The sequence below is a fragment of the Neophocaena asiaeorientalis genome, unplaced genomic scaffold (assembly GCF_003031525.2).
Source record: "Neophocaena asiaeorientalis asiaeorientalis breed wild unplaced genomic scaffold, Neophocaena_asiaeorientalis_V1.1 scaffold658, whole genome shotgun sequence".
Classification (NCBI taxonomy): domain Eukaryota; kingdom Metazoa; phylum Chordata; class Mammalia; order Artiodactyla; family Phocoenidae; genus Neophocaena; species Neophocaena asiaeorientalis.
Window position 1 is genome coordinate 30,289 of NW_020173657.1, and position 24,561 is coordinate 54,849.

Below are 24,561 nucleotides of genomic sequence, written 5' to 3' on the forward strand. Positions count from 1 at the left end.
TCACTTTGTTAATCACATGCCCTTTATGCCTGAGTAGCCTTTTGGCTGTTTGTATCTGGTTCCCTTCTGTGAGCCTAGGCCTGGCTTTGGATTCCTTTCATGCAGGGCTTGCCCCAACCCCAGGCCTGCCCAGGTGTTTAATAAGGGTTCTTTTTTTTTTTCTTTTGTGGTACGCGGGCCTCTCACTGTTTTGGCCTCTCCCATTGCGGAGCACAGGCTCCAGACACGCAGGCTCAGCAGCCATGACTCACAGGCCCAGCCGCTCTGCGGCATGTGGGATCTTCCCGGACCGGGGCATGAACCCGTGTCCCCTGTATCAGCAGGCGGACTCTCAACCACTGCACCACCAGGAAAGCCCCAATAAGGGTTCTTTGAGAATGAAAGCTCTAGGAGCCATAGACCAGACCAGGTGTTGTCTGGGTCAATACGTGACAGTGAGTCCAAGCTCCCCCGAATGAAGGCGTAGATGATTTCTGTCTGGGCAGTGGGTCCAAGCACCTTAGCATCACTCTGGTCTGGGAGACTGGCACACTCCTTGTTGGCCACCATCACTAGAGATGCCTGTATATATTTTTCTGCCATGGGGTGGCTGGAGAAAGGACCATCTGGGTGCTCTCTCTGATTCCCTGACCCGACTCTGATTCTACTGACCAAGACCTGAAGGAATCACACTTGGGGTGGGGGGGCGGGTGGCTGATAGTAGGGAGACCAGAAACTAGCGAGTTACAGGGTCTGCAACTGACCTTTGGAGTCCTTCCAGGTGGAAAACTCTAGGTTGCTGATCTCTGGGTTGCCCCAAAGGCTTCAGGACAATCATTCAGGAGGGAAAGAACCCCAGGCTCCACAGAAAGCTTGAATCTCATGCTAACTTGTTCTTACTGGCTTGTGTGTGTGTGGGTGTGCGTGTGTGTGTGTGTGTCTGTCTCTGTCTCTCACTTGCACTGTTTCTGCCTCTGTGTGTGCATGTGTGTATATGTATATACTGTCTCTTTCTCCTTTCTCTCTCTCTTTTCTCCCTGTCTTTCTCTGTGTCTCGGTCTCTCTCTCCTCTCTTACTTCATTTCTGTGTGTGTACATGTGTCTCTTTAGTTTCTCTGTATCACTATCTCTCAGTCTCTCATCTCTCCCCCGTCTCTTCCACCACTACTCATTCCTCTCTCTGTCTGCTCTCTCTCTCTTTTCATCTCTGTCTCTGTTTCTGTCTGTCTGAGTATGTGTGTCTCTCTCCTCTCTCTCACTCTTTCTTCACTGCTTATTTCACATGGCCAGATACAGAAACACCCATTTTTTCCCTTTGACAAACCCACACATTTAAAAGGGTAATTTCATTTAGAAATGAAGGGAAAGGAATCTAGCCCAGAGCACAGATGCTGCCTCAGTCAGGATGCTAAACCAAGCCCCTTAACTCTTCTTCTTTATTTTTATTAAAAACAATTATTTATTTTTGGCTGCATTGGGTCTTTGTTGCCATGCACGGGCTTTCTCTAATTGCGGCAAGTGGGGGCTACTTTTCGCTGTGGTGCGTGGGCTTCTCATTGTGGTGGCTTCTCTTGCTGTGGAGCGTGGGCTCTAGGCCCATGGGCTTCAGTAGCTGTGGCACGAGGACTCAGTAGTTGTGGCCCATGGGCTCTAGAACACAGGCTCAGTAGTTGTGGCGCACAGGCTTAGTTGCTCCACAGCATGTGAGATCTTCCTGGACCAGGGCTCAAACCCGTGTCGCCTGCGTTGGCAGGTGGATTCTTAACCACTGTGCCACCAGGGAAGTCCCCAACTCTTCTTCTGTTGTGTGTTGAGATCACAGGACTTGAGCTCCCACAGAAACTGCTGTCCTTCCAGAACCTGGCTCACTGGGGTATACACGCATTGGATGACAACTTCCTGGGGCTGGTAGAATAAGATGGAGGAGTTGGGACCTGAAGGTAGACTCGATGAAGTAGATAACAGACTTTTCTCGATGAAGTAGATAACAGACTTTTAAAGTCCATCCCTGCCCTGATGTGAGATTCTGGGATTCTGGGATTTTATGCCTGTAACTTACTTGAACCTGAAATAATCCAACAGTATTCAGTTCTGGGCTTCATACATTAAGAGGAACAAACTAGAATATGTCCAGAAGAGAGTGAGTAGACTGGAACAGGGACTCGAGACCATGTCACCATCTCACAGCTGATGAGAATTATGTTTTGACTGTGTGCAAGACGCTGGACTAAGCACTGGCCATACAGAGATTAATAAGGCACAGCCTTTTGACTTCACAGAGTGATCCAATCTAGCAATGTGAGTTTAATAATTATAGCCCACACTCACCAACTGCTTCCAATATGCCAGACACTGTTGCAAGATTTTTGCATGTATTATCGGGTTTAGTCCCCATTTTACAGGTGAGGAAACTGAGACACAGAGAAGTTACATTTGGTGACAGTTTAGTACCTGAAGATTTATTGAAAGAGTTAGGGCTGGCCAGCCTGGAGAAGAGAGGATTCATGGGTCTCTTATCTTCAGACTTCTGTCAGAGTCCAAGAGAACAGATATATTTGGATGTGACCCCAGAGGGCAGAGCTGGAACCCAGGAATGGAAGGAGACTTGGACTCAATACAAGGAAGAAAATCTGTCTTAGGAATCAGAGTGGTCCATGTCTCGAACAGGCTTCCTGGGGAGGGACAGGGATGTCTAAGCAGAGGCTGCATGGCCATTCAGGAAGGGAGGAGGGGAGGATGTGTCTAAAGTTCTCTTGTAGTGCCAGTGGGCTGGCACATCTCTATTTTCTGCCTGCACAAATGTGGGACTTCCGTGGTGGTGCGGTGGTTAAGAATCCACCTGCCAGTGCAGGGGACACGGGTTTGATCCCCGGTCCAGGAAGATCCCACATGCCGCGGAGCAACTAAACCCGTGCACCACAACTACTGAGCCTGTGCTCTAGAGCATGCGAACCACAACTACTGAGACTGCATACCACAACTACTGAAGCCCGCGTGCCTAGACCTCGTGCTCCACAACAAGAGGAGCACCATAATGAGAAGCACATGCACCACAACAAAGACCCAATGCAGACAAAAATACATTTTTTAAAAAAAGACCCAAATGTGATACCTTTAAAGTCCTCTGGGAATCCACACTTCAGCTGCTAGAGAGAAACATGTCTCCCTCTGTACACAGGAAGCCCCCTGTGGCCTGCTTATGGTTATCTTTCTTCACATGTTTCTTACTTCTCTTACCCCCCTCCAAGAGGTTTGGGCTGTGCCTTGCAAAAGAATCCCACCCACAGTCTTTCCCCATAGTTTCTTACTCAGGCCTTGGGCTGATATTGTTGCTGTGGAACTGCATACCAAGAGCCAAGCAATGACTCTTTCTCAATAGGGTGGTCAGACCACACCGGATGACCAACAGGCCAGTCACCACCAGCCAGGTCCACATAGCCCAAAGGCTCCCATGCCTCATACACGGTAAACTGTGATCACCCATTAGTCAAGCCCAGCAGCTGTTCTGCTACCAAGATAAATACTCTGGCCTTCCTCTAAGTCTGGCCCTAAGTGGGGCATCCAGCAGTGGAGAAGATTGCTAGAAGTGGTCAAGCTTGTGAGGTGGTCAGGCACGACCCTAAGGTCACCCTTACACAGCTTGCAGGCTCTCGTAATGAAGGTCCAGACTGGCCAAGGGATAGCAGCCAAGGCCCTTGGTTGAGAAGGCTTCTCAGCTTGTAGCCAGAGAAGTCAAGGCACTGAGCTCCTGTAGTCAGGGAGGCTGTGCCTGGGAGTCCCTCATGCTATTGCCGTACTTCCATGAAGAGAAGTGCAGGTCTCAGAATGTCCCTGCAGTTAAAGTCAGCCCCGTATTACCTGAGAGTTCCAGGGAGCAAAGGGTGGCATGGGAAGATTCCTGAATGTGAGACCCTGGGCTTCTTCCACGAAGGCCCAGATGCTTCACTAGAAAGACTGCCCTGAAAAGACTTTGGGCGGGGGAGCTTTTGAGGGGCTCTTCCCCCATGGCCCCATGCCTCCAACACAGGTGCAACCCCTTGTTCCCCAAGTCCACAGCTTCCAGCCTGGGCACAATTTCAAAGAACCAGGTGGGCAATGACTAAATAATATTCCCTCAGAGATCCAGGGATGTCAAGGGCAGAAGGACAGTGGAAAAGTAGGGACCAGCCTCAGAACTGGTGATGCCATGGGGCAGTGGGTTGTCGCATTCTGGAAACAGTTCCAGGCCATTATGAGGCGCTGAAGGGCAGGAAGCCTACCAAGGAAGTCTCCTGGGAATGCTGCCTACTTAGGTCAAGTGGGATATGCCAAGATAATGCATTCAGTTTGGATGTTATATCATGGTACCAACTGCAACCCCCAAAGCTGGGGATAGGGGATTTGATTCTAGGAAGGCCAGGGAGTTGTCAGAGAGGTTAAAATAGAGGAGATGGTATTGGGTGGGTAGAAGTGGGAACGTATTCAGTCAGTTATGACTGGGGTCTAATACCTGAAACTGGTATGCCCTCAGCTATGGATAACTGCAGGCCACTGGGGCTCAAGTGGAGCTGCCACAGGTTGGGAGGCTGAAGGTGGAGATGCAATGAAGAGAATTCCTGGCTGAGATGAGCTCCTACAGCACGGACAAGCCAGCAAATTTCCAGAATGTAGCTGTTGCTCGGGTTGATGCCCAACAGAAAAGGGGATCCAAGAAGGCGCCCCCAAGCCAGGTGAGTCATGTGGTTGTCTGAGAGATTTAGGCTCTCCAGTGAGCTGAGTTTGGTCATCTGGTAAGCAGTCATGTCACTGATGAGGCAGTTGGCCTCCAGAACCTGAGGGTGACACAAGAACTGGAGCTCTCTGTCATTAGCCAGGCAGTTATGGTCCAGGAGACTGGATGCCAGGGTGAGGGGGCTGAGCCAACAAAGCTGATTGAAGGCCTCTGAGGCCAGAACCTCCAGCTAGCTACACCTAAAGTCCAGGCTTTGGTCGGGTCTCAGTTGAACCGTCCCCTTTAGGGCTTTTACAAGGGGATGTCTGAGAGACATCCCCTTGTCTGAGAGAGGTCGAGTTGTTCCACACTCCCTGATAGCCCTGCCAGAAAAGTTTGGAAGCCGAGGCCCTAGCAGGAAACACTCAGCCTGACTGTCAGGGAGGAGGAGAGAAAAGAATATCCTGTGAGCTAGTCAGAGTGGGTTGGAGTTGGGAAGGAAGAGCCAAACCCCATTTATACACACACACACAGACACACACACACACACACACACAAAAGGTCTTGAGTACCTCCCTCGGCACTGTCATATATATTACCTCACTCCAAGAAACAGGAGTAGTTTTTCCTGCTTTATAGATGATGAAAGAAGTGCAGAGAAGCAAAGTGACCTGCCCAGTGTACAGGATGTTAACCCAAGTCTGTCTGACTCAAAGCCTATGCCCTTTTCACTATTTATCTTGCCTCCTTGAGCGTATCTTTTTCTAGTTCAAAAAGCCCTTTGTTGGGTTTCCCTGGTGGCGCAGTTGTTGAGAGTTTGCCTGCCGATGCAGGGGACACGGGTTCGTTCCCTGGTCTGGGAAAATCCCACATGCCGCGGAGCGGCTGGGCCCGTGAGCCATGGCTTGAGCCTACGCGTCCGGAGCCTGTGCTCCCCAATGGGAGAGACCACAGCAGTGAGAGGCCCGTGTACCGCAAAAAAAAAAAAAAAACCCTTTTTTTCTATAAAAACAGGAAATTTGTTTCTATACGTGAATGAATCAGGCGATCCTATAGTACAATACAATCCTTGAATATTAGAGCTGGAAGAGACCTTAGAGATCATTTCTGTCTGACAATACTCTCATTTTATAGCTGGAACAACAAAAGGCTCAGAGAGGGGAAGAGGCTTGTCCGACGGGAGAGCAAACCTGAGTCTGAATCTGCCCGTTCACCCTGTTCCCCAGGAGATCACCAAGTGGGGGTGAAGAAAGGAGGGAGAGGCAACAATGAATCCATGTATAGATTCCTTAGGTAGACACTGCCTACCCCTTGTTACTCTATTTTTTGGGAGAATGGGGCACCTACCCAGGACAGGAGAAACCTATTTCTAGCCTTTTCTCTTAGAGAAAAGGTCAACCAGGGGGGTTCTTCTACCACCCCCAACCCCACCCCACTCCCTGCATAAAATAACTTACTGGGTACAAATGAATTTTGAGGTTAGAAACACATGGGTCTAATTCCTGACTTACCACTAACTAACCTAATAATCTTGGGCAGATTCTACCACTTCCCTGAGCCTCAGTTTCATCCATAAAGTAATGACACCTAATACCTCCCTCATTGGGTTGTTGTGGAGATGCAATGCCATCTACAAAGCACTTAACACAAAGTACCCGTATATAAGTATTCATTTGTCCCTTTCTTATCCACCACAAACTCCTATATTTTCACCCCAGATGGGCCAGAAAGGCAAAAGTCCCCAGCATGGAGAAGATAGCAGCCTTGGGGCAGAGGGGCAGAATTTCTACTACTGCCCATGAGGTGCACAGACAGCAAGGCCAAAAGCAGGCTGAGTTCTGAATGGCCCTTGCTGTTGGACTCCTTTACTTTTCCTCCAAACTGTGGGCCTGGGCTGGACCTTGGGTAGTTTTAAATAGTCCCATGCCGAGTAGGAAGTACTGATAAAAGGTGGGAGAAGCAAGAACCAACAATTCTCCCTGGGGAAAGATAATGCAGAGAAGGGGGTGAAGGTCTTCGAAAGTGAAAAGGAAATAGAGGAGAATTGCTGGGCTTTCCTAACATATTGGCGTGCCAGGACATGAACAAACTGGGATACCTTCTCTGACTGGCTTATTAGTTTCCCTCAGTCCTTGGGGACCATTATAGCGAAACGCCTGAAGTGGAAGGAAAATCCAGGCTCTGAATAAATTCACCAGCCTCTCAGCTGTTGTGTCATGGAACTCCGGCTTAGAGATGAGAGGGAAGTCAGAGGATGGGGTCCACGCTGAATCTGGGATAGGCCCCTACCACTTGGCAGGTATTGGGCTAGGTGCCCCTCCCTCCAGTCATTCAATTAATTGGTGCCAGGTGCGACGGGGAATAGAAGAGCCTCAAGTCTCACCTGTATTAAAAAAAAAACAACTGTACCATAATTTCCTTCTCTGGATCTAGCACTCCTTCTTTTTTCAAGCAAGCTTTTAGAAAAACTTGGTTGCTGATTTCTTCCTCTGAAAAAAGTCCATGGTCTTCATTCATTGTTCTCTATCGCCGCTACAACTTCTCCAATCTAAGCCCAGCTAATCTCTAACCTGCCTCCAGTCTCTGCCCTCCTTCAAGGCAGCTGAATCTCCAAGGCAGCAAGTGTAACCATAATTTCCTTGCTTTAAATTCTTTGATGGCTCCCCAGTGCATGCCAGATCAGGTCCCAATCTTCTTCTCCATGAGGCCCTTTGTGATCTGGCCCCTGTCTTTATTTCTTGTCACTTCCCCACAGGAAACATGCATTTCAGCCATACTTAACTACTTACAGTTAGTCAGGGATGTTTTGTGCCTTTCTTTATTTGCACATACCAACCTTTCTTCCTGGGATTCTCCTTCCAGCTTGACTGTCTGGCAGATTTTGACCTGACCTATGAGCTACAGCTGAAACATGGTCTCTTATGCAAAGACTTCCTGGATCTGTCACCTTTTCTTGGCTTCAACCTTGTAGTCACCTAAGCGGCACCCTCCTCATACTCCCTAGTCAGTTCTTTTCATGTCTGGTCTTATTTATCCCCACCCGTGCCCCTGATTTTTCTTCACTTGAGCCTTCTTCCATACCAGGTATCTACTAATGTTGTGTACACACATTATCCCATTGAATCTTCCTACCACCCGGTGAGTTTGGAGCCATTATTATTCTCATTTTACAGCTGAAAAAACTAAGGCTTGAAGAATCTGGGTCAGTTACCCAACATCACCCAGGATACAGGGTTAATAAGCAGCACAGTAGAGATTGAAACCCAGGCTGACTCAAAAGGCTTAACCCTGGCACTAAAGTATCTAGCCTTTACCTCTTTAAGGAGTGTAGTAACATCCCTTAAGGGAGAGACTTGCTGGGCTGGGCAGAAGTGGAGATGAAATCTCTTTAGTTCCATGTTCCCTGAGGTCCTAGAGGCTGCAGACAGTGACCTTGGAGCAGTCCAGCTGCTACTATCTATGCTTTCTTCCATTTGAGACAGAAAGCAGAGGGGGATAGGAAAGAAACTAGTACTTTTCTAAGGCGAAAAAGATGCAAAGCTTCAGGGACTAACGCTGCCTACTTCAACAGCTCACACAAAATCCCCTGGCCAAGCCTTGGCAGAGAAGGTCAAACAGTCCTGGGCAAGACTGACGGGCGGCAGGGAGAAAGCCGGAGGTCGGGGGGTGGGGGGGCAAGCAAATGAAGCCAGAGTTCAGGCTCCAACTGCCACCTGGTGGTCAGCCTTAGAAAGGCAAGTGGATGGGGGCTGGCTGGAGCCCTGTCTTGGCACAAGCTACAGGGCAGACTGCTCAAGTGAGCTGGCCCTGGCTCACAGCGTTCTTTCACTCACTCATTCATCCCTCCATCTATCCACTCATTTCTTCATTCATTCCACAAAGGTGTATTGTACCAGGCACAGTGTAGGCCCTGGGAATACAGCAATGAACAAAACAAAAATGCCTGCTCTCCTTGAGCTCGTAGTCTAGTTGTGGGAGACAGACAAAAAATAATTATGTAGATGACATTGTGTATTAGACGATGATGAATTATGAGGTAAAATCACATGGGAAAGGGGAGAGGCAAAGGCTTTGCCATTTTAAGTAAAGCCTCGCTGAGAAGATGAAATTTCAGAAAAGACTTGAAGGAGGTAAGGGAGGTAGCAATGGAGATGTCTCTGGAAAGAAGGTTGTGGGATAAGGAAATAGCCCAGGAAAGATTCTAAGGTGGGAACATATGTGATGTGATTAAGGAGCAGTCAGGAGGCCAGTGTGTCTGGAGCAGAGTGAATAAGGGGAGGAGTAATAAGAGATAAGCACAGAGTGGTAGGCTGGGGTTGGATCAGGTGGGGCTCTGAAGGCCTTCTTATATACTGAGTGAGAGGGGAAGTCATGGAAGGGTAACTTGCCCAGGATCACCCAAGCTAGCAACTGGCATTCTGTCTCAAAAGCCTGTGCTCTGCACTGACAGGGATATACACATAGACCAGTGGAAAAGAGAACCCAGAAATAGACCCATACAAATCTGCCCAAGTGAGTTTTGACAAAGGTACAAAGCAATTCAATGGAGGAAGGATAGTCTTTCCAACAAATGGTAGTGGGGCAATTGGACAACCATAGGCAAAAAATAAACTGCAACCTTATACAAAAATGAGCTCAGAATGGATTACAGACTTAAATGTAAAACATAAAATTATAAAACTCTTAGAAAAAAATAGGACAACATCTTTGGGACCTAGGGCTAGGCAAAGAGTTTTTAGGCTTGACTCAAAAAGCACAGTCCATAAAAGTAAAAATTGATAAGTTGGACCTCATCAAAATTAAACATTTTGCTCTGGGAAAGACATGTTTGACTCACACAAAAAAGACATGAATGTTCATAGCAGCCTAAAACTGGAAACAATCCAGATGTCTTTCATCAGGTGAATGGTTAAACAAACTGGTGCATCCATACCATCTGATACTTACTATTCAGCAATAAAAAGAATGAACTCTTGATATATGCAACAACTTGGATGAATCCCCAGGGAATTATGCTGAGTGAAAAAATACAATTCCAAAAGGTTATATACTATATGATTCCATTTATATAAAATTCTTGAAATAACAAAACTGTAGACATGGAGGACAGATTTCTGGTTGCCAGGGATTAGGGATGAAGGGAGGGAAGTAGGTGAGTGTGGATACAGAGGGACAACGTGAGGAATTCCTTGTGGTGATTGAACAGCACTGTGTCTTCTAAGGCTGTGGATCTCCACATGTGATAAAATTGCATTAGAACAACACACACACACACATACACACACAAATGAGTTCATAAAACTGGTGAAATCTGAATAAGCTCTGTGGATTGTATCAGTGTCCGTTGACTGGTTTTGATATTATACTGGTAGTTAGGATGCCAACATTGGCAGAGGTGGGGTAAAGGATGCACAAGACCTCCCTGCAGCTTCCTGTGAATTACTTCAAAATAGAAATTTCAAAACAAACAACCTTAGAAGAAACAATTAGAGATTTTAAACAATAAACTTATAGAGTATTCAAGCAAAAAATTTTGAAGACCTCCCCTACGTCAGTTTAAATAAACAAAAACACCTTAACAGATTTACTAGCATTCATACCTAAAAAAAATCAGTTCCTCAAGAGAAGATCAGAACTACTTATGATCTGACATTAATAAGGGGATGTTCAAGGTGACAATTAGTCCAATACTGTTATATTACAGATGGGGAAAATGAGGCTCAGAGACAGGAGGCTACTTGCCCAAGGTCATACAGCAAAGAAGAATGGTGGAAATAAAGTCCTCTTGGTTCCTGGTTTCAGTGAGAATGATAAGAGACTCGGCAGGGGAAGCAAGGTCAGGTGCCTCTCCCTCTGTGAGCCTTTCTCCCTTAAACTCTGTAAAATGTCTGGTTTGAGTATGTGAAGATCCTAGCCCAGTGCCTGGCACCTAATTGGTACTTATAAACTGTAATTTCCCTATACCCTGTTTGTTGAGAGAGGGACCCCCATGCCTTCATTCAAAGCCAGAGGGAAAGAGACAAAGACTACAGCCACAGCAGGGAGTCACCCTCACCTTCCTTTGAGCACCCCCTGATTTCTAGACTTCTAGTAGGGATTGATCCTGGTTATGTCCTGGGGGTAAGGTTGAGGGTCACCATGGAGATGCCTGGGGGGATGGGATGACATTTCTGTTTCTATGGTGATAGCCTGAGAAGCAGGATGTGATTTGGAAGAAAGGTTGGGGAGCATGGAGAGTTCTTTCCATGGAGATGGGGAGGGGGCTCTCTGAATCTTACCTAGGGGTGGAGGTAGGGGAATTAGAGAAGGGAAGCCACTCATCTCCACGGTAACAGATGGGGAAGGGGTGGCGTCACCTAGGGAACAGTGGGAGGTGAAGCCTTCTATCTCTGATGCTAGAAGGCTGCTAGGGGTATCGCTTAGAGCTATTTAAATGTTTTAAGTGGTCCTCCATGTACCACCTAAATTCATCTCTCATATCACCAGTATGCCTCCACATTTTGGAAAGACTGACCAGTATACCTACTGTAGTCTCTCTCAGAGCTACTGTGGGGCACTGTTAAGACATTTCTAAGTTCTTTGGAAAGAAGTGCTATACAAATGGGCATGCAGTAGCTCCTGCTTGCCTTGCGATCCGCAGGCGCAGGAGTTTTGTCTGTCTCATTCACTCCAGCACCTAGAACGGTGTCTTGCACATGGCAGGCATTCAATAAATACATGTTGAATGAATGAATTACCTACCTTTTGTTGCATCCAACTGTAAGTTCCAATAATAGTGAAATGCTTCGAGTTCCCTACACATCCTACCACCATTCAAGACTCAGTTTTGGCATCATCTCCTTTGAGATGTATCACTCTCAATGTATCACTATGTATCACTATAAAATCATATGCCACTTTACATTGACTTTTTGTCTGTTTCCCTCACCTGGCAGTTAGAGCTTCGGGAGCAAAGACTATGCATATTTATATCCCAGCAGCTAGCACAGTGGTTGGCATATAATAGGTCCTTAATAAATATTGAATTAAACCAAATGCCTCCTTATTGCTTACAGCACATCAAGTCTACACACTTCTGGCTGACTCCACATCCTCTATAATGTGGGCCAGCCTACTGATTCAACCTTGCTTCCTTTTACTTTTTAGCACAATCTGTTACATGTTCATTTCCCCTTTCATTCTTCACTGGGTCTGTAATTTACCCCTTCTTTTGTAGTATAGTATAGTGGTTGAAAGCATGGGCTGTGGAATAGGATCTGGATTCAATGCAGTTGGGTTCAAATAATGTGGTAAGGGAACACTAAAGGGCCAGTTACTTTAACCTCTCTGAGCCACAAGTTCCTCATCTGTAAAATAAGGATATAACAACACCTATTTCTTAGGGCAGTTGTAGGGATTCATTGAGAAAATGCATATGAAGTACTTAGCACAGGCAGGAAATGAGCACTCAGAGAAGGTAAGGTATTACTGTTTTGTAATTCATTTAACACTGAGTCCCTACCTAAGGACCCCACAGTGTCAGGTGCTGTGCTGAGGTAAACAAAGTCAAACAAGACACTCCCTGACCTCAAGGAGCTCTCAGGCTACTGAGAGACAGCTGTGAATAAAGAAAACCATAGTCCAGTACTGTCATAGGGAGATGAATAAAGTGCTGTAAGAGCTAAGAGGAGGATACCTCACCTGCAAGTAAATGAACAGGAAATGCTTTCTGGAGGAAGTGATCCTTCAGCTAAGTTGTCAGTACTAAATACAGATTTGCCAGGCAGACAAGGGAGAGAAGGACATTGCAGGCAGAAAGCACGACCCATGTAAATGCACGAAGGCCTAAGAGGACATGATAGTTTGGAGAACTAGGAGAGTCAGCTAAAGGTGGAGCTTAGGATCCATGGGTGAACAGAATGAAAAGGATGTCAGCAGCAGGTCAAAAGGATCAGAAAGTCAGGTATGGAGTTTGACCTTTAACAGAATGCCCCCCTCAGGGCTAAAGTTATTCCCTCCATTCTTACCAAATTCCTATTTGATTATTTGTTTACTGGTCTTTCCCATTGAACTATGGGCCCCTTAAGGTCTCAAACCCAGTGTCCTGTTCTTTAAATTTCCAGTGCCTAGGATTTAGGTAGCACATAACTAATGTGGAAAGGAAGGAACTTCTGTAAGGTCACACAGCTACTCAGTAGCAGACGTAGGCCTCAAATATCAGTCTCCAGAGTGTAACTGTTTTACCACATTCCTCAGAGTTGGATATAAAAGGAATTTAAATCTTTCATTTAATTCAGTCTTCATTGTACTGGAGTTTTTCCTTTCATGGCTTAATGAACTTCTTCATTCAGAAACAGGCTACTAGGGAGGCAAATTCAAATCTCAGAAATACTTAGTGAAGATAGTTTGAACACTAGGGATTAAGTCATTATTCCATATATAATTTTTGGCAGGTTACAGCCTGCTCTTGGCTTTACACTGTGCACAATATGACCTCATCTAGTGTTATTGCTGGCATTACAGGTACAAATATCAGTACATTACTCGCTCAAGACAAAACAGCAGTAGACCAAAGAAGGTCTAAATTGCCAAGTGCCTCAATTCAGACAGGCAAGAAAAGGTCTACTATACCATTTCTCTCATGACTCACAAAATTAATCTAAGAGAACAAATCTGTGTTGGTCCAAACATGACAAATGAACATCATTTCGATCACAGAAGCACAACAGGAAATACTTGAAAGGTCATCTCATTTCTGTAGTTACGCATAGATTACTTAAAATTCTTTCTACTATTTTCCTGGACTTTAGTTTCTCCCCATTCCAACTCACTCTATATACTGTTGACCAGTTAGTCATCCTAGCTCTGCAACTTTGGGCAAGTTACCTAACTTCTCAGGGTCTCAGTTTCTTCATCTGCTAAATGAGGGGGCTGTGCTAGATTAGTGCTTTTTATACTGTGTTACTTAGAGCCCTCGAGTGCTTAGAGCCCTCAGAAGTGCTTTGGTGCCTTGTGTGCCACTGCACAAGTTGGGGAAAAGATGGGCTGAGTTGGCAGGCTTCTGTGTATCTACTTCAAACACAGCAGCCCTTTTAAAAACTATGGGTCTGTCTAAAATTTGGTTTGGAAAAAGAGTTCTGCTACTACAAAAAGTTTAAGTGACATTATACTTACAAGATTTCTAAGGGCCCTTCTGGTTCCACTAAACTAGGATTTTTTTTTTAAATGTCTCATACACAACAGGGATTTAATGTGATAAAGTGTTTACACACAGAAACACAATAAATGACTCATTGTTATTATTACCTTTTTTCTAACCACTTTTTAGTCTTGGTATTATCTCAATAAGATGCAATGTAATACTTAAAATGATGATGTGAATATACGATATGCACTGTGAAAGTAACTGGCGATTCTCATGAAGACTGTCATTTTGAAAGCCATAGAAAAATGGCTTACAAAGTTCAAGACCAAATTCAAATTCTGCGTATTTTTTTTTCTCTTAGGCAACAGTAAAACTATGTCTTAATCCAAGCAAATATGCAGGAACAAATTATCTTTAGTCTCACAAATACTGTTTTAGAAACAGCAGCCTCGTCACACCCGCGCCTCAGAGCGTACGGCATTGCCCAGACCCGGATCGGCGACGAGTAGACACGCGAAAAGCAGCACCTAGGGTTTGCTTGTTTGTTCGCGCGTTGTGTGTCTGTAACAGATGCCTAATACTGGTAATAGACAGCCTGGTAAAATGAGTCTACGGAAACGGTTGCTAGGTTTATCTAACAGCCGCTTCTGGCACTTGTCCGACGCTTAGGTAACAATGGAGCCACTGGACCAATGCTGCGCCCCGTCCGATTTCGTTGCTGTCAGCCCCTCCCACTTGTCCCAGGGCCGGAAGTGAGGTCTTTGGTGTTCTTCCCTGCCCCAAGATGGCAACGGCCGAAGACGAGTTACTGCCGCCGCGGCTCCCCGAGCTGTTCGAAACCAGCAAGCAGCTTCTGGACGAAGTGGAAGTCGCGACTGAACCCACCGACTCCCGCATCATCCAAGATAAGGTGCTCAAGGGATTGGACCTCCTGAAGAAGGCTGCCGAAATGTTATCAGAGCTCGACTTGTTCAGGTATGGGGAGAGGGTAGTATGACTGAGAACGTAGGTAATAATAGTTACCAGGGCGGAACCATTGATCATGGGTGCAGGAGAACTTTAAAACCCGGAGCCTTTCTTTCCTACCTCCCACTGCGACCTTGTGTACATTGTTTACATTCTCCACCTCTCTTCCGAGATAAGTATCACACGACTCTGCTCCCTAGTGTTGGCTATTTGCATAGGCATTGTGTGTGAGCGCACAGCCACTGCCAGTGAAGAAAACTGGCAGCTGTTCCCGGTGCTTCCTCCCTTTGTGCCTCCCCCAGGAAGACAGGGCCACAGTTTTAATGCCCAGCCAGACTTCACAGCCTTCTCTTTGCTCTTTCCAGCCGAAATGAAGATTTGGAAGAGATTGTCTCCAGCGATCTGAAGTACCTGATGGTGCCAGCATTTCAAGGAGCATTCGCCATGAAACAAGTCAACCCCAGCAAGCGTCTAGATAATTTGCAGTGGGCTCGAGAACACTTTTTAAACTACTTAACTCAGTGCCAATACTATCATGTGGCAGAGTTTGAGCTACCCAAAACCAAGACCAACTCCACTGAAAATAACACTGCTAATTCCTCCATGGCCTATCCTAGCCTCGTTGCTATGGCATCTCAGAGACAGGCTAAAATAGAGAGGTGGGTCATTTGAGGACTGCCCAATGGCAGTGCTGTTGGCGGGGAGGGGTGCATGTTTGGTATTTTTTTCTGGGGGTGGGGTGGGAAACAATGGTGTGTGTCACTCTTTGGATTCTTATTTAGCATAGGCCCTGGTGAGAGCAAACTCCTGAGCTTCTCAAGAAGCCACTGCCTTGGTTGAAATGATCATACCTAACTGTCAGATCCCTAGCACCTTATGGTTGCCAACAACAGCAATGTAGTTCAGCAGAGTGTCTCCCAGTCTCTCCCACATCACAGCACAGCAATACTCACATGGTACAGTGAGGTAAGTATCTCTGAAGGGCACAAATACCTTGTACCTATAGTCCATTTATGGTCAATTGATTGAGAAGCTCTGTTCTAACAATACTGGATGAGGTGTGTAACATCCTGGACTAATATTAGTACTGGCATAGCTTTATTATGTGACCTTGAACACCTTGCTTACTCTCTTAGTTTAGTTTTTTAAAAAGAGTGCTCACAGTGTTTAGGAGCTATGCTAGGCACTGGGGATTCAAACTAAGTATGGGCGTTTGTATGAATATGGGTGGTCTCTGCCTTGGAGGAGCATGCAGTGTGGTGAGGAAAGGAGGCATAGAAACAGTATAAATTATAAAATGATGTGATAGAGAAATGCACAACTTATCGGGAGAGCAGACAGGAGGGGCACCTAACCAAAGAGGGAGCAGGAGAGAGGAGAAGGCTCCCTGGACGAGGTGACTCCTGTGATGAGTTGTTTAAGGATGCATAGGAGTATCATCTAGAGGAAGAAGAAAGGAGGGCTTTAGCCAGCAGAGATAATAGCATTAGTAAAGCTACAGGGACATTAAAGACCACAGTGCTGGGGTGGGGAACAACCGTAAGCAATTAGGTGTTGCTAGGACACAAAGTGTGTGGTGAAGAAGGGGAAAGAATGATGTGAAGAATTTGTAGGGTTCACACCAAGGAGAGCTTGGGGTGCGAGGAAGATGAAAGAACGACCTTTTTCCTGAGAACTTGGGAAGGGGGTTTGAATCCCAGCTCCAAAATTTAATCATTCTGATTTTGGGTAGGTTGCTTAATCCCTCAGTGCCTTAATTTCCCCAGATGTCAATTGGATAATAATAGGTCCTATAAAATAGAAGAGAAAAAGCTCTTACCACATTGTCTGATACGGTAAGCACTCAAAAGTCAGCTATTGTCGTATCTTTGTAACTGAGTACCGGTCGCGGAATGAGAGACCTGGGTTTGAGACCAGCTTTACTAATAAGACATTGAACTTTGGGTAACTTATGTAACCTGTCTGAGCCTCAGGTTTCCTCATATGTGAAGTCTAAGTAACAGTGGTACCTATCTCATAGGGTTAAGAGGCATTAATGAAATAAGCCACATAAAACAGCTAGCATAGTATGTGTTACATAGTAAATATTCTATAAATCTTACCTATTATTAGGCTATGCTAAAGAGCTTGAGATTTGTTTGTGACTAGGGATCCACTGGAGGTGTTTTTTTTTTTTTTCTTAAAGAGTAGCACGGTCATATTTGCATTTTAACTAGCATACTCTGGCAGCAGTTAGGAAGCATTCTGAGGGAGAAGATTAGATTCAGTTAGGTCACAGAGGTGATGAGACCTTACTACTGCAATGGCAGAAGGGATGGAGGGGATATATTTATAGGGTTGAATCTGCAGAAAATGATCAATTGGTTGTGACAGGTAGGGTAGAAGGAAGCAGCAAGGAAGATGTCCATGTTTCTGATGTAGGTGGGTGGCTGTGGAACTCATTGAGATGGGGGAATAGAAGAGGAAGAACAGATAGGGGAGAGTATGAATTGTATATTGAGACATGTTGCATTTAAGGTGCCTAGGAAACATCCAAGTCAAGGTATCTGTAGCATGAAGCTCAGAGGAGAGGCCTGGTCTAGAGACTTGAAAATTGATTGATTCAGTTAACATATTTATTGAGCCTTTGCTGTGTGCTAAGTAATAGAGACCCAGACAAAGTCCGTGCCCTCGTGGAGCTCTTGTTTTGGTGGAGGAGACAGACAGTAAGCTAGTAAATAAACATGTGATTTTAGGTGGTAAGGGCTTTAAAGAATAATAAAGTGTGGTTAAGAGCTAGTGAGTGACAGAGAATGATTTTTGAGGAAATGGGATAGACTGATACGAAGTGGAATTCAGTATCATGTCCTTTGTAAGAAGGTAGGAAGCCCATTGGCATATAACAGTAGTTTAAACAGTGAGTTTGGTATCCAAATAATCATAATATAACCCAAAAAAAGACTGTAAATGCACTAGAGAGGTACAAATGGTGTTGCGGACAAAGACCAGGGAGTGATCACATCTGGTTGGAGGGTTAAGGGAAAGGTTTCCGAATGTAGTTGCATTTGAGGTGAGACTAGAAGGATGGTTAAAAATGCAAATTACAGGTTAGCCTGAATGTAAAAGTAATAATACTCATTGTAGAAATTTGGGAAACAACATTTTTTAAAATTAAAAATAAATCTTCATCCTAGCACTCAGAGATGATCTTTGTTAACTATCTGATGTATTTCCTTCCAGATATATAGTTATTTTAATTAATAAATTCGGAAGAATACCATAAATATAGATTTTTTAATCCTTTTGTTTTTAAACCTAACATCCTGTTTTGGTTTCCCAATGTCTTTTGATGCCGTGGTATTTAATAGTTAAATAGTATTCCAGCTTAACAGTCATATCATAATTATTTAAACTAATCTTTTATTGTCATGCTTAGCCTGTTTATGGGTTGATTTTTTATTTGCTATTCTAAGTAATGTTATGAGGAAACATAACTGCATCTGTCACTGTTCCTGTAGGACAGATTTCTAGAAGGACCAGTGGCTAAATCAAAAAGTTTGAATATTTTGGCTCTTGATGGTAATTATATTGCTTTCCACAATAACAAAGTTTCAAAGTATGTCCCACTGCAACAGTATTGAATGGCAACACTTAGAAAATCCAGATGGGCAAGGAGGAAAGATACCACATTGTTTTGGTTTGCATTTCTTTGGTTAGAAAGATTGATCTTTGAATTTTTTTTTTTAATGCCTGACAGACGAGATACCAACACTATCTTTTCGCTAATGGCTCCCATATTTATATCACTAACCCAGACCTCTCCTGACTTTGAACACCATACCATATGTGGATGTTTCACAGACATCTTAAACTTAACATGCCCTAAATTGAACTGCTGGCTTTTTAATCCCCAGATGTGCCCCCACACTCATGTCTTTACCATCTCAATAAACAGACCACCACTCACCCAGGTTTTAAGCCAGAAACGTGGGAGTTAGCTTCAGTTCCTCCCTTCTGAATTGCCACATCCTGTCCATCAACAAGGCCTGCAAGTTCTAGCTACAAAATGTACCTTATGTCCTTCTGTTTCTCTCTTTCTCCACTATCATACCTTCATCTAGGCCACCAGCATCTCTCACTTGAAATATCCAAAAAGACCTGGATGATCTGGCACCTGCCTCTCTCCAATCTCGTCATATATCATACTCCCCTTGTTCACTAGACTGCTGCCGTAATAGCCTTCTTTCAGTTCCGAACAGATCCAGTTCTTTCCTTCTACAGAGTCTTTGTACATGTTGTTCTCTTTGCATGGAATGCTCTTTATTTATCTGTCTTTCTGGGCTTTGTCTTTCTCCCCTACTGGAATGTGTACTCCATGAGAGCAGTAGCCATTTCTCTCCTGTTCTCTGTGGCATGTCTAGCACAGGGCTTGGTATATAGAAAGTGCTCAAAATATATTTATTCTTGACAAGCAGGGGGGAACAACATGAGCAAAAGCCCAAGGCAGGGTAGTTGGAGGTATGTACAGGAAATGGAGAATAGTCTGATTTGGCAGAAGCTAAGAGTAGTATGGTTGGAGGACTATAAGGAAGTGATGTGTATGGAACATTGAAAGGGAAGAGAGGGGCAGAAAGACAAATTAACATGTTATAATAGTACGTCAACTGGGAAGAAGTGATAAAAATGAAGTTACAACTATCAGAGATGTTACTTTTTTTCTTACATCTTTATTAGAGTATGATTGCTTTACAATGGTGTGTTAGTTTCTACTTTATAACAAAGTGGATCAGTTATACATATACATATGTTCCCATATCTCTTCTCTCTTGCATCTTCTTCCCTCCCACCCTCCCTATCCCACCCCTCTAGGTGGTCATAAAGCACTGAGCTGATCTCCCTGTGCTATGCGGCTGCTTCCCACAAGCTATCTATTTTATGTTTAGTAGTGTATATATGTCCATGCCACTCTCTTACTTTGTCACAGCTCACCCTTCCCCCTCCCTGTGTCCTCAAGTCCATTCTCTAGTAGGTCTGTGTCTTTATTCCTGCCTTACCCCTACGTTCTTCATGACATTTTTTTTCTTAAATTCCATATATATGTGTTAACATATGGTATTTGTCTTTCTCTTTCTGACTTACTTCACTCTGTATGACAGATGGATAAAGAAGATGTGGCACATATATACAATGGAATATTACTCAGCCATAAAAAGAAACGAAATTGAGCTATTTGTAATGAGGTGGATAGACCTAGAGATACTACTTTTGCAAGAAGCATTTATATGATTAGAAAACAAATTGTTCAAATCCTTATTTAATTTCTGTAAGTCCTCTATCCCCCACCTCATGACTTTACACACTGAGGCCATCCTACATAAAACACCTGAATGGTATGTCCTCTCTCTCCCTCAAAACCTGTTTCTTCACATATCTTCTCTACTCTAATTCCCGTCTTTGAGGCATAAGTCTTGATTAACTGTACCTACATTCTTTCAACAGAACTGGAGAAGTAGAAGCTGGGTAAGTAATGAGTCTAGTTTTAGGTTTACTGAATTTAGGTCCTGAAGTGACAACTGGACAGCCATGTCCATAGACAGATGGAAATGTGTAACTAAAACTTATCAGACTGTTTTGCTACTAGTGCTAAAAATTCAGGAGTGTCACTGGGTGTGGATAGTTTGCCAAGAAAAAACATGTAGAGAGAGAAAAAAGTCAAGGATAAAACCTTGGGGCAAATTAAGGGAGAAGGAAGAGGAAAGAAAGAGCAGAGGTAAGAGACTCAACAAGGTACAGGTAAAAGTACTTATAGAAGCATGGGGAAGAGAGAGGACAAATGTCATATCCTCTTTGAAGCTTCTCTCTACCTGTCTCCCCTCCCAAATACTGTAGCACTTAGTTTATGTTACTTACCAGGCCATAACAATCTGTTATTTTCTAGACTTGGAAGTTCTAAAGGTCAGAGACCTTGACTAATTTTATCCTTAGTATCCTAATTATATCATTATATCCTTGGTACCCAACCAGTAGTTGGATCATAGTAGGTATTTGAGGTATCTTTGGGAAGGACAGAGTGGTCATCAGAAAGATGGAAACAATAGAGTATAGCAGAAAAAGCCTGGGCTTTGGAGTCAAGCCTGGGGTGACCAGTCCAATTTCTACCACCTAGTAGATGGGCATCATCTAGCCTCACTTAACGTCAGTTTTTCCCATCAGATAACAATATATTGCTGCTTACAAAGCACTTTCATGACTATTGTTCATCTGACCCTCTTAGCAGCCCCATGAAGCAGATATTATCCCATTTTAGAAATAAGGAAATGGGCTCTGAGTACTGACTTGTCCAAAGTTACATGGCTGGTAAGTGACCAGGCTTTATTTTTGTTTTTGTTTTTTTGTGGTACGTGGGCCTCTCACTGTTGTGGCCTCTCCCGTTGCGGAGCACAGGCTCCGGACGCGCAGGCTCAGCGGCCATGGCTCATGGGCCCAGCCGCTCCGCGGCATGGGGGATCTTCCCGGACTGGGGCACGAACCCACGTCCCCTGCATCAGCAGGCGGACTCTCAACCACTGCGCCACCAGGGAAGCCCCGCAGGCTTTAAACTCAGATCTTCAAATTCCCAGTTCTAGTGCTGTTTAGAAAAGACAGAAAAGTGGTCATTTGAAAAGGCAGAACATGGATTGAGGGAAGATGTTTCTAGGATAGGGGAAAGGCACCAGTAGAGTAAAAAATTGTAACTGCTAATGACAAGGAGGATGATTGAGTGAGGCTTGGAAGAATGTGGGTGGGGACAGGATTGATAGCCAAAGTGGAATGGTAAAGACATTAGCTGCTTAAAGGCAAGAGGAGAGGAGGAAAGGTGAAGCTATAGAGATTTTAAGGTAAAAAGGGAAATTGAATTTGTACATTGGCTGGCCATCTGGTGAGCATGATGGTGGCATGGAATCCACAAAAAAATGAGCAAAAAGATAGCTGAACAAGAGTGACCGTTCCACTGAGGTTTGATCATATGAATTTGTAGTTGACTCATTTGACACAAATTTGTAATTCGTTACCTCTCTTCAGCACCTTGGGAACGGAAAAGGGGTATGAATGATGAAAGTTGCCCAGAGTCAGAAGGGTGACAGGCAGTGCGGAATTCTAGGGTGATATGGAGTGTTTGCCTGCAGTGGCTCACCATAGGAAATCTAGAACAGTGACAAAGGTCTAGGACAGTGGTTTACAATCTGTTCCTTCGAGCCCTAAGATTCCACCACAGTGCCTGGGTAGGGGGCATGTTGGGAGCCCTCCTCTGATTTAACCAAGGTGGATTTTATCTTTTATTACTTTTTGGAGGTCCAAATAAGCTCTTATAAGAAGAAAGCGTTCTTCTGCTAAGACAGAAAGGTTTAAAAAACACTGGCCCCAAAGAATAGGAGTTCAGGAGTCCCAAAGATGACTAGGAGCAAAGTCATAGAAGCAAAGGAAGTAAAGAAGAAGGAAAGACCAGAGAATGTGACTAGACCACATGCATGCAGAGGATAGGAAAGGAAGCACAGGAACCTTATTCAAAGGCCCAGTAGACTAACCAAGAATATACCCTGGATTACATACATTCTAAGGCCCTGATATATATATATATATATATATATGTGTGTGTGTGTGTGTGTGTGTGTGTGTGTGTATTTTTTTTTCCTGACTTAGGTACATCCAGGAAAGAGGATGGGGGTAGGAGTGGCACCAGAGTTAAATGGTCTCAAGTGATATCTGTAATAGAATTCATGAACTAGGAACTGACCTGTGTAGTGTTTGACTCAGAAGGCCACCTATGATGGTGCTGTGACAGTTATTTGTAACATTACATAAAGTGCCCACTTGTTGATTAAAAGGAGCAGAAGAGCCTAAAAGTTTTTATAATAAAGAATGTTCCCAGAGGGGAGGTTCTTGACTTTTTGTGGGTCATGGACCTCCTTAACCTCTCCCCCGGGAAAAAAAAAAAAAAGAAGACGAAGCATACACGTAGAATTCTATACAAAATTTCGGGGAGTTCAAGAACATCCATCCCTCCAAACTGTCCGTGGACCTCAAGTTAAGGACTCCAGATTTGGGTGAACACCCACAGAGGAGTGTCTGATTCTGGAGGTCTAAGAGTCGGGTTCCAGACATAGATATTTCAAGATACTTCTCTTGGAAGTCGTGGGGTTTTCCCTTGACTCCTGTCTTTGCCTCAAGACCTTACATCCAATAAATCAACAAATAATGTTATATTTTAATTACGTCCACATCTCACCACCTCCCTATTTCAAGTCACTGTCTCTCACCTGGATTGTGGCAATATCTTCTTATAGATTTTCCTGTTCCACCCTTGCCTCCCCCCATTGCCCACAGTCTACACACAACAGAGTAGTCCATTAAAAAAAAGTTCATTTCATGTATTCTACTTTAAAGCTTCCAGTGGCTTTCTCTTCTCAAAATATCATGACATTTGATATTTCATGTCTTCTTGGCCTACAGGTTCTACAAATTATGGTCCTGGCTATCTCTCTGACCTCACTTCCTATTATTCTTCACGCCATGCCAGCCACACTGACCTCCTTGCTATTTCTCAAACATGTCAGGCCAGCACTCTCCCACCCCAGGCGCTTCATATTTGCTTTTTCCCCTTAGAACACTGTTTCATATACTGGCATGGCTTCCATCCTTATTTCCTTGGTCTTTCCTCAAATGTCATCTCTTCAAAGAAGTCTCTCATGCCTACTTTCACACCATCAGTCTATCCACTTTACCTTGCTTTTTTTGCTGCTTCAGAGCACTTCACCACCACCTGACTCATCTATTTCTTTTTGTCTGTCTTCTCACACTAGAATGAAAGCTTTAAGAGAACAAGGACTTTCTCGTATGCACTGTTGTGTCTCAAGCACTGAGAACAGTACCTGTCACACAATAGGTACTCAGTAAATAGTTGTCCAGTGAGTGACAGATGACGTACTAGAAGGCATCTTGAAAAAGGCAGGCAGGGTGGATAATGAGTCTTCAAATTATACTAGGATGAGTTAGAGGAGCTGGAAATGTTTTGCCCATAAGAAAAGAAGAGAGGACCATTTTTTAGGCTGTTTTACAAGGAATTCCGGCATCAATGGCAGGTAAATGACCCCTAAGATTCTATGACTATTTGAATCTGTAATTCCCAAATGGACATTGTATATACTAAGCACCCAACCTAGTAAAGGTTGATGTCATAAAGTTACTAAGGCACTCCCATCTCAAAATATGATGGGAAGAGTTGCTCAGATCAGGTTACTTCGATATTTTTCTGGTTTCAGAATGTATTTCTCAGCTTCTGCTGATCGCTTCATTGCCTTGTAGTCTTGAGAGAACTGCCTTGGTGGCAAATTCTGAGATATAGGATCTGTATTTTTGCCTAAATGGAAATCGGTGTACCTGGTCATTTGTAAAGGTAAAATTGTATTGTGGCCTTCTTTTGAAGGAACACCTCTTTATTTTTAAGTTCATGGCTAATGTGTTTCTGTGGAACAGATACAAGCAGAAGAAGGAGGTGGAGAATAGGTTGTCTGCAATGAAATCTGCTGTGGAAAGTGGTCAGGCAGATGACGAGCATGTTCATGAATATTACCTCCTTCACCTTCGAAGGTGGATTGGTATCAGCCTAGAAGAGATTGAGAGCATTGACCAGGAGATAAAGATCTTGAGAGGAAAAGACTCTTCAAAAGAGGTAAGCCTGGTTGCTGCCTGTATCGCTAAAAAGCTACTGTCACAGATTTGAATCTTCTACAGGAGAGTAATCGAATTAAAATCCTTTTAAGTCTCCATAAAATCATTGTTCTTA

General features: G+C 44.2%; 1 protein-coding gene across 7 annotated transcripts in view; it reads left to right on the top strand.

Annotated features, from left to right (window-relative positions):
* The window catches only part of LOC112401535 (immunoglobulin-binding protein 1-like), a 57,580-nt gene that overhangs the window by 13,077 nt on the left and 19,942 nt on the right, over window positions 1-24,561 (top strand). For 3 of the 7 annotated variants that reach the window (XM_024747831.1, XM_024747828.1, XM_024747835.1), the window contains exons 3-6: window positions 4,490-4,688; window positions 14,578-14,768; window positions 15,125-15,418; window positions 24,252-24,447. In XM_024747831.1, the coding sequence (XP_024603599.1) occupies window positions 4,584-4,688; window positions 14,578-14,768; window positions 15,125-15,418; window positions 24,252-24,447 (786 nt within the window). In that variant the 5' untranslated portion in view covers window positions 4,490-4,583. Of the gene's footprint in view, window positions 1-2,986; window positions 4,689-14,462; window positions 14,769-15,124; window positions 15,419-24,251; window positions 24,448-24,561 lie in introns of those variants that run through there. The other 4 variants (XM_024747834.1, XM_024747829.1, XM_024747832.1 and 1 more) reach the window with 4 other exon arrangements.